General features: G+C 53.2%; 1 protein-coding gene across 1 annotated transcript; it reads right to left on the reverse strand.

Moving 5' to 3' along the window:
- Positions 1-264: 264 nt before the first annotated feature.
- On the reverse strand, positions 265-10,178 carry LOC121879801 (flocculation protein FLO11-like). Its single transcript, XM_042386598.1, has 5 exons — positions 10,160-10,178; positions 9,887-9,988; positions 1,860-2,489; positions 978-1,768; positions 265-495 (listed from the first exon to the last, which is right to left on the reverse strand). Exons 1-5 carry the CDS (start codon positions 10,176-10,178, stop codon positions 265-267), a joined length of 1,773 nt encoding a protein of 590 aa, XP_042242532.1.
- Between the last annotated feature and the right edge of the window lie 676 nt (positions 10,179-10,854).

Here is a 10,854-nt window from a genome sequence, read left to right on the forward strand (position 1 = left end):
AAAGTATTTTAGCTGCGGGTCCAGAGTGTTATAATTGATGAAGTTTACCTGGCCTCTGACCCCTCCTCCTGTGGGGGGGCCGTGTTTCTCCTTTATGCATGAGACAAAAAACTAATAAAAAAAATTAAACAGTAGAGGTAATTTGGGGATGTCGAGAAATGCCTGAGGATCAGAGAAAGTCAAGAGAATGCCTGGTCGAGAGAATGTCTGGTCGAGAAATGCCTAGTAGAGAATCTGGGGGTCGAAAAATGTCTGGTAGAATGCTCAAAGAACTCTGGAGTCGAAAATGCCTGGGGGTAGAATGTCTGGGGTCGAAATGCCTGGGGTCGAGAGAATGTCTGGGGTCGAGAGAATGCCTGGGGTCGAGAAATGTCTGGGGTCGAGAATGCCTGGGGGTCGAGAATGCCTGCGAGAGAATGTCTGGGGGTCGAGAGAATGCCTGGGGGTCGAGAGAATGTGTCTGAGAGATGAGAATGCCTGGGGGTCGAGAGAATCCTGTGGGTCGAGAGAATGTCTGGTAAAAGCCTGGTCGGAGAATGCCTGGTCGAGAATGTCTGGTCGAGAGAACCTGGGGGTCGAGATGCCTGGGGGTCGAGAATGCCCGGATGGTCAGAAAAGCCGGGGGTCGTAACTCCGGTAAACAAATGAAAGAGGAATTGTGAAAACTAAGATTGATGATAAGATAATTGGGTTGGTTAGGTGGACGGGATACCACCAACATACAGGTCGCCTTGTAGTTACCACCAACATAAACAAGATTAAACCAATTAGACGTTAAAATTAAGCGACCTCACCTTTGCCCTTAACACACACACACACACACACACACACACACACCTACCTCTGGCCTTATCAACACACAGGTTTATGCCTCCGGTATACAGTGAGGCATAACCTGAAGGCAGCTCATTGCTATAGTGACCCCCAGTGCTTAACTACGTGCATAATACAGTAGTTTTTAGCATTGATGTGTATACGGGGCGCTGGGTCGGTCTGTAGTGTACGGGCGCTGAGTCGGTCTGTAGTGTCGGGCGTGAGTGGTCTGATGTGGGTTTGTAGTGGGCGCTGAGTCGTCTGTGTACGGGCGCTGTGTTGTTGTGCGGCTGAGTGGTCTGTAGTGTACGGGGCGCTGAGTCGGTCTGTAGTGTACAGGGCGCTGAGTCGGTCTGTAGTGTACGGGCGCTGAGTCGGTCTGTAGTGTACAGGGCGCTGAGTCGGTCTGTAGTGTACGGGGCGCTGAGTCGGTCCAGTGTGCGGGGCGAGTCGGTCTGTAGTGTACTGGGCGCTGAGTCGGTCTGTAGTGTACTGGGCGCTGAGTCGGTCTGCAGTGTACAGGGCGCTGAGTCGGTCTGTAGTGTATGGGCGCTGGGTCGGTCTGTAGTGTACGGGCGCTGAGTCGGTCTGTAGTGTACGGGGCGCTGAGTCGGTCTGTTAGTGTACGGGGCTGCTGAGTCGGTCTTAGTGTACTGGGCGCTGAGTCGGTCTGTAGTGTACGGGGCGCTGAGTCGGTCTGTAGTGTGCGGCGGCGGGTCGGTCTGTAGTGTACGGGGCGCTGAGTTGGTGTAGTGTGCAGGGCGGTCGTCTGTGTGGTGTACGGGGCGCTGAGTCGGTCTGGTATTGCGGGCGCTGGTCGGTCTGTAGTGTACGGGGCGCTGAGTCGGTCTGTAGTGTACGGGGCGCTGAGTCGGTCTGTAGTGTACGGGGCTGATGCGGTCTGTAGTGTACGGGGCGCTGAGTCGGTCTGTAGTGTACTGGGCGCTGAGTCGGTCTGTAGTGTCTGGGCGCTGAGGTCGGTCTTAGTGTGCGGGGGCGCTGAGTCGGTCTGTAGTGTACGGGCGCTGAGTCGGTCTGTAGTGTACAGGGCTGGTCGGTCTGTGGTGTCGGGCGCAGTCGGTTGGTGGCAGTCGGTCTGTAGTGTACGGGGCGCTGGAGTCGGTCTGTAGTGTACAGGGCGCTGAGTCGGTCTGATGTGCAGGGCGCTGAGTCGGTCTGCAGTGTACGGGGCGCTGAGTCGGTCTGTAGTGTACGGGGCGCTGAGGTCGGTCTGTAGTGTACGGGGCGCTGAGTCGGTCTGTTGTGAGGGCGCTGAGTCGGTCTGTGGGGGCGCTGTGTCTGTGTACGGCTGAGTCGGTCTGTAGTGTACGGGGCGCTGAGTCGGTCTGTAGTGTACGGGGCGCTGAGTCGGTCTGTAGTGTACGGGCGCTGAGTCGGTCTGTAGTGTACGGGGCGCTGAGTCGGTCTAGTGTGCAGGGGCGCTGAGTCGGTCTGTAGTGTACGGGGCGCTGAGTCGGTCTGTAGTGTACGGGCCGCTGAGTCGGTCTGTAGTGTACGGGGCGCTGAGTCGGTCTGTAGTGTACGGGGCGCTGAGTCGGTCTGTAGTGTACGGGCGCTGGTCGGTCTGTAGTGTACGGGGCGCTGAGTCGGTCTGTAGTGTACGGGGCGCTGAGTCGGTCTGTGCAGTGTACGGGGCGCTGAGTCGGTCTGTTCGTCTTGGAATTTAGTCTGGCTGCTGGGATTACTTTATGCTGTGGGGTTTGTCTTTACATTTAGGGGTTTTTCTTACGTTTAAAAGCCTTATTTTATGTTAGTAATAGTTAGTGAAGAGCCTCTGAAAATGTTGCTTAAACATATAAAAAAAAAACTTGACCCATTGTTGCGTTGTCGACTGAATACATTAAAACACTGGGTACTTAAAGGTAGTGTACTGAGTCTCCACGGTTTAAACTCTCTATGTGGGGTTTAACCAATAGAATACCCCGACTGTGTGATGTGAATTTTGATTGGTGGGAAGAAGGGTTTAGAGGTGGATGACAGTTACTACCGAGTGTTGTGTTAGGGTGAGGTGAGAGGCTATTGGTGGCTGTGTTAATGAAACCCAACAGGTGAAGACAGGTGTAGACAGATGAAGACAGGTGTAGACAGGTGAAGACAGGTGTATATAGGTGTAGACAGGTGTAGACAGATGAAGACAGGTGTAGACAGATGAAGACTGGTGAAGACAGGTGTAGACAGGTAGAGAGAGGTGAAGACAGGTGTAGACAGATGAAAACAGGTGTAGATAGGTGAAAACAGGTGAAGACAGGTGTAGACAGATGAAGACAGGAGTAGATAGGTGAAAACAGGTGTATATAGGTGTAGACAGGTATAGACAGATGAAGACTGGTGAAGACAGGTGTAGACAGATGAAGACTGGTGAAGACAGGTGTAGACAGGTAGATATAGGTGAAGGCAGGTGTAGACAGGTGAGGACAGGTGTAGTGTCAGACCATCCCTATTAGGCTGAACACCTTGGTCACACCTGCTTTAATATAACCCACTGTAGTGTTGGGACGCCTAGCTGCTCCCTGCCACGCCACACCATGCCTCGCTACACCACACCACACCATGCCTCACCACACCAAGCCTCACCACACCACGCCTCACCACACCACGCCTCACCACACCACACCACGCCTCACCACACCATGCCTCACCACACCATGCCTCACACACCACGCCTCACCACACCACGCCTCACCATGCCTCACCACAGCCTCACACCACACCACGCCTCACCACACCAAGCCTCACCACACCGCCTCACCACACCACGCCTCACCACACCATGCCTCACACCACCTCACCACACCAAGCCTCACCACACCACGCCTCACCACACCATGCCTCACCACACCACGCCTCACCACACCAAGCCTCACCACCACGCCTCACCACACCATGCCTCACCACACCACACCACGCCACACCCACACCATGCCTCACCACACCACGCCTCACCACACCACGCCTCACCACACCATGCCTCACCACACCAAGCCTCACCACCACCTCACCACACCACGCCTCACCACACCACGCCTCACCCACCATGCCTCACCACCACCTACACCAAGCCTCACCACACCACGCCTCCACACACCACGCCTCCACCACACCACGCCCTACACCACCTCACCACACCATGCCTCACCACACCATGCCTCCACCACACCAAGCCTCACCACCACCTCCCACCACACCATGCCTCACCACACCACGCCCTAACCACACCACACCATGCCTCACCACACCACGCCTCACCACACCACGCCTCACCACACCAAGCCTCACCACACCACGCCTCACCACCCATGCCTCCCACACCATGCCTCACCACACCAAGCCTCACCACCGCCTCCCACCTGCCCACACCACACCACCACACCACACCATGCCTCACCACACCACGCTCACCACACCACCCTCCACCAACCACCATGCCACCACACCACGCCTCACCACACCACTCCCCCACACCACCACACCATGCCTCACCACACCACCCTCACACACCATGCCTCACCACCACGCCTCACCACACCATGCCTCACCACATGCCTCACCACACCACCACGCCTAACCACACCACACCATGCCTCACCACACCATGCCTCACCACACCACACCATGCCTCACCACACCACACCATGCCTCACCACACCACACCACTTAGCCCAACATCTGGCCAAACTTGCTCTATCATCTGTCATGTCAATAAATGTCATGAAATCAATGAGACATACCGGTGGGTGACGGGTGATGGGGGGTCCCTAGAGCCCCCTCCCCCTCCTTGCTTGTATCTGTCCATGATACAGTGAGGTGATGATGGTCTCTTGTATACAACAAACCTACAGACTCTACGTGACCTTCTATAAGATATAAGCAACACTGACGCCGAGGCTTGGGCAGATAAACACAAGAGGAATATATAACAAAACCTCAAGATAAAGGAAGATAGTAGCTAATGTGGGAGACTTGGACAATAAAAATATGGATTAAAAAAAGGAAGGAAGGAAGGAACGAAAGAATGAAGGAACGCGTAAAGAGTTGCCACATTTAAATTGTTAATGCTGCGCCAGACTACTGCGCCAGACATGTGGAATTCACATTTCTTGCTCTGGCGAACAAACTTTTTGGTCCAGTTGTCACTGCCGATGACAATCTTCCTGGCCACCCACCGCCCCGACCTGCGCCCTCACAGGGAGGGAGGGAGGGAGGGAGGGAGACTCACTCTTGCCAGGGAGATTACTGAGGGAGAGGAAGACTCACACCTGTCAGGAAGATTACTGGGGAGAGACTCACACCTGCCAGGGAGATTACTGAGGGAGGGAGACTCACACCTGCCAGGGAGATTACTCAGGGAGAGAGAAAGGGAGACACACCTGCCAGGGAGATTACTGAGGGAGGGGGTCACACCTGCCAGGAAAATTACTCAGGGAGGGAGGAAGGGAGACTCACGCCTATCAGGGAGATTACTGAGGGAGGGAGGGAGACTCGTACCTGCTGGGAGATTACTGAGGGAGGAGGGAGACTCAGACCTGCCAGGGAACTTACTGAGGGAGGAGGAAGACTCACACCTGCCAGGGAGCTTTCTGGGGAGGGAGCGAGGACTCGTACCTGCTAGGAGATTACTGAGTAGGAGGAGACTCTACTGTGAGAGACTGTGAACTGAGAGAGGCTCCGTGTTGGGTAGACTGTGAGCTGAGAGAGGCTCGTGTTGGGGAGACAGTGAACTGAGAGAGGCTCCGTGTTGGGAGACTGTGAGCTGAGAGAGGCTCCGTGTTGGGAGACAGTGAACTGAGAGAGGCTCGTGTTGGGGAGACTGTGAGCTGAGAGAGGCTCCGTGTTGGGAGACAGTGAACTGAGAGAGCTCCGTGTTGGGGAGACTGTGAGCTGAGAGAGGCTCCGTGTTGGGGAGACTGTGAGCTGAGAGAGGCTCTGTGCTGCTGCAGTTTCCTGTAACACTCTCAGGCTGCAACTATTGATTAATTGAAGTGGCGGAGGTCCTAGTGTGGCTAGTGGTGGGGATGGTGTGCCAGTGCTGGTGATGGTGGTGTGGCCAGTGGTGGTGATATGGTGTGGCAGTGGTGGTGATAGTGTGGCCAGTCGTGGTGATGGTGTGGCCAGTGGTGGATATGGTGTAGCCAGTCGTGGTGGTGTGTGGTGGTGGTGATGGTGTGGCCACTGGTGATAGTGTGACCAGTGGTGATGGTGTGACCACTGGTGATAGTGGCACTGGTGATGGTGTGGCCAGTGGTGGTGATGGTGTGGCCAGTGGTGGTGATGGTGTGGCCAGTGGTGTGATGGTGTGGCCACTGGTGATGGTGTGGCCAGTGGTGGTGATGGTGTGGCCACTGGTGATGGCGTGGCCACTGGTGATGGTGTGGCCAGTGGTGTATAGTGTGTTAGTGACTTGAGCCAGTGTTGACAGCCAGGCGAGACTACATACACCACACAGTGCAATAAGTGTGTGTGTGTGTGTGTGTGTGTGTGTGTGTGTGTGTGTGTGTGTGTGTGTACGGGTTGTCAGAGTCCCTGGCACTGACTAATGACGGCCTGAGAGAGAGAGACTCAAACTACTTTGCCCTACTGAGGCGTCACTGACTCCGGTAGCTGGCTGGAGAAAGCAGTGAGAGGAGAGGGAGAGGGAGGAGAGGAGGAGGAGGGAGGAGGAGGGAGGGGGAGGAGGGAGGGAGGAGGGAGGTCTACGTGACACCTACCTTCATCCTCTCATTGACTTGCAAATTATCAGTCATTAGTTACTACCTCCCTCGCTCGTTAACACACAGAGTCACGCTTCTCTTCCTACTCATCTATTAAGCGTATTGGAGGCTGGTGGTCGTGTTGGAGGCTGGTGGTCGTGTTGGAGGCTGGTGGTCGTGTTGGGCTGGTGGTCGTGTTGGAGGCTGGTGGTCGTGTTGGAGGCTGGTGGTCGTGTTGGAGGCTGGTGGTCGTGTTGGAGGCTGGTGGTCGTGTTGGAGGCTGTGGTCGTGTTGGAGGCTGGTGGTCGTGTTGGAGGCTGGTGGTCGTGTTGGGCTGGTGGTCGTGTTGGAGGCTGGTGGTCGTGTTGGAGGCTGGTGGTCGTGTTGGAGGCTGGTGGTCGTGTTGGAGGCTGGTGGTCTGTGTTGTGGAGGCTGGTGGTCGTGTTGGAGGCTGGTGGTCGTGTTGGAGACTGGTGGTCGTGTTGGAGGCTGGTGGTCGTGTTGAAGGCTGGTGGTCGTGTTGGAGGCTGGTGGTCGTGTTGGAGGCTGGTGGTCGTGTTGGAGGCTGGTGGTCGTGTTGGAGGCTGGTGGTCGTGTTGGAGGCTGGTCGTCGTGTTGGAGGCTGGTCGTCGTGTTGGAGGCTGGTGGTCGTGTTGGGAGGCTAGTGTGGTCGTGTTGGAGGCTGGTGGTCGTGTTGGAGACTGGTGGTCGTGTTGGAGACTGGTGGTCGTGTTGGAGACTGGTGGTCGGGAGACCGGTGGTCGTGTTGGGAGACTGTGGTCGAGACCGGTGGTTGTGTGTAGGAGACTGGTGGTCGTGGGAGACCGGTGGTCGTGTTGAGACCGGTGGTCGTGTTGGAGACTGGTGGTCGTGGAGACCGGTGGTCGTGTTGGAGACTGAACTGTGGTCAACACTCCCTATTAAGTGGACGTAAATTGAAAACAATTTGATGAGCTCAACCGCAGGAGGCTTAATTAATGCTATACACCTGTCCCCTCCACACACACACACACACACACACACACACACACACACACACTGAGCCAAGTGTTGACGGGTGGATCATGTCTTCTGAAATGTTCCATGGGTAAATTCTCAGCATTTACTTCAAGACAAATTCCTACCTGTTAAGACTTGGATTAGGTTGTGGATTAGGTCAAGATTGGTAAGGTTATCATCCGGATTAAGTTAATGTTAGCTTGTAGATTAGGTGTGGTTAGGTTAGGTTTGATTGGGGTAGGTTAGATTAGGTTGGGATAGGTTAGGTTAGGTTGGTAGGTTAGGTTAGGTTGGGATAGGAGTTAGGTTAGGTTGGGATAGGTTAGGTTAGGTTGGGGTAGGTTAGGTTAGGTTGGGATAGGTTAGGTTAGTGGCGCCTATTACCGTGGTTGGGTCCCTCCACTGCGCCAATAATGGGTTTCATTATGGCGGGAGATTAAGAGGATAATGATCTTTAATAACACCATAATGATCTATTGAAACCTTGAGAAATATTATAAAGTGTTTAACTTTTAATTCAATCATGACCAAAGAGAACACTGAGAAACGCTTGGTGACTATTATTATTATTATTATTATTATTATTATTTATTATTATTATTATTATTATTATTATTATTATTGTTGTTATTGTTGTTGTTGTTGTTGTTGTTGTTGTTGTTAGTAGTAGTAGTAGTTACAGCAAAACAACAATAGCCTTATTATACCAAAAGCAGCAGCAGGTAACCTCCACAAGTCACCTGTAATCTCACCCCTGGCTCCTAGTGTTACCTGAGCTTATTATATGTATTACTGTGGCTCTGTCGGTGGTCGCCAGGGGGGCCAGCGCATTAGGGGGAAGCAACAGCGTCAACAGTAAGGAGGGGGGTCAATAGGGGAAGGGGTCAGCGTCAACAGTAAGGAGGGGGGTCAGCGTCAATAGGGAAGGGGGAACAGTCAATAGGGGAAGGCAACAGGCCAATAGGGAAGGGGTCAGCGTCTATAGGAGGAAGGGGTCAACGTCAACCAGTAGGAACGGGATCAGCGTCAATAGGGAGGGTCAGTCTAGGAAGGGGGGTCAACGTCACAGTAAGGAGGGGGGTACGACAACAGTAAGGGAGGGGGGGCAACGTCACAGTAGGGAGGGGTCACAACAGTAAGGGAGGGGGTCAACGTCAACAGTTAAGGGGAATGAAAGGAGGGGGGTCAACGTCAGCAGTAAGGGGAGGGGGTCAACGTCAGCAGTAGGGAAGAGGGGGTGAAGGGGGAGTGGAGGAGGAGGAGGTATATATTTATCTTTTGTGTAGAAGGGTTTACTGGCCAGGGACCTGCAGAGGGATGTGATTTAGCCTATTAGAAAAAAACCTCTTATTTTGTATGTTGTATTTTTTTTAGGAATGTATTGTCTGTTTCCTCGTTTATTTATTGTATTTTTGTTGTTTGGTATAATCTTTTTCCTGGCTTATTTATTGTATATTATTTCACTTACATAAAGATAGGAAAAAAGTGTAAAATATATATTGCAAAATGTTTCCTTTAAAATAGTAAAATATTTATATTTTTTTCGAGCGTAATTTGGTGTTGTAATTTTTCAAGTGCGTTTTATTATTTTACCCCCTACCCTTAGCTACCCTACCCACATTTTACTACCTTAGGCTACCCCTACCTACCTTAAGCTACCCCTACCCTACCCCTACCTTGCTACCTACCTGAAGCTACCCTACCTACGTAAGCTGCTACCCCTCCCCTACTTTAGCTACCCTACCTAGGCTTGCCTACCTACCTTGGCTACCCTACCTTAAGCTACCTACCCTACTGCAGCTACCTACCTACCTTAAGCTACCCTACCCACCTACCTTAGCTACCCCTACCCTACCCTACCTTAGCTACCCTACCTACCTTAGCTACCTACCCCTACCTTGGCTACCCTACCCTACCCCTACCCCTAAGTTGATGATCTATATAAACATTGTTATCAGGTGATGAAGGCTGGTGAGGTTAAACACGAGGTGCTCTCTGCTGATTTGCATATATATTAGGGTAAATGTTTGCTCTTCTCGCCACACTTTGTCACAGACCCTTAAATGTTGCCTTCGAGACCCCCCCTCCCTCAATCTAAGGACCCTAGGCCTATCTTAGACCCTGGACCCTAGCCTTGGACCCTAGACCTGGACCCTAGTTGGACCCTAGACCTGGACCCTAGCCTTGGACCCAGACTGGACCCTAGCCTTGGACCCTAGACCTGGACCCTAGCTCTGGACCATGGACCCTAAACCCTGGAACCGGTCCCCACAGGAAGGTCTCGACGGTACAACGCCCCCCCCCCACCTCCCTCCCCCTCACTGTTGTTGTAGTGGAGGTAAGTGATAACAGGGGTTGGTACTCACCCGTCTCGTGTGACCTCAGCCTTGTTGACGGGACAGCGGTGAAGCGGTCCTGCAGGAGACACACCTCACGCCGCCCGCACCGCAGCAGGCCACAGAGCGCGTCTGTAATGCAGGAAACATACACAAATTAATCACATGAGAGGCGGTGGTATATAGTTTACTGCCCCTCACAGTCGCCACACCAAACACGTGGGGTACTGAAGTGTCTAATCATATCTACATCCATCCTCACTATCCACCTTCATCCTCTCTATCCACATTCATCCTCTCTACCCACATCCATCCTCTCCATTGAGCGGTACCACCATCACCACAATAACTACCACTACAAGCACCACCATTACTACCACACTTATCACTACCACTTCTACCACAGCCACCATGTGTGTGAGGTAGCAGGAGGTGAGGTGAGACTTGAGAAGCAGTAGGGTGTCAGGTCTCAGCTCCTGACACCCACACCCTGCAGGTACACGTGGTGGCTGAGGGTAGGGGAGTGAACACGTGGAGGTGGTGGTGGTGAGGGGGGGGGGAGGGCTCATCTTGGAGGAAAATGAGGGGGACAGTTACACTTGGAGGAAGAAGAAAAGGAGTTACCCTGGAGGAAAATAGGAGGAGGAGTCACCTTAGAGAACAAGCGTGGGCGTGGAGGTCACCTTGGAGGGCATGTGAGAGGGGTGTGTCTCAGGGATGTGTTGTGATCGTCTTCAAGATAGGGGAAGGGTTGTTATACAGTAAATGAGGCAATACAGGAAGGTAAGGGAAATCGTCCTGAGAGACAACGACACCATTTTTCACGACCAGGAGAGAGGGCGGCTCTAGAGGGACGTGGGTGACCCCGTCATGGTATAGGTAGGAGTGATTGTTTTGTAGGGTAGGGAGAGAGGGTCGCTATGTAGAGCACAGAGAGAGAGAGAGGGTCATTTTTTGTAGGGTAGAAAGAGAGAGGGAGAGAGAGCTGTCTTGGCGTA

This window comes from Homarus americanus, unplaced genomic scaffold, assembly GCF_018991925.1.
Source record: "Homarus americanus isolate GMGI-L3 unplaced genomic scaffold, GMGI_Hamer_2.0 scaffold34948, whole genome shotgun sequence".
Taxonomy (NCBI): domain Eukaryota; kingdom Metazoa; phylum Arthropoda; class Malacostraca; order Decapoda; family Nephropidae; genus Homarus; species Homarus americanus.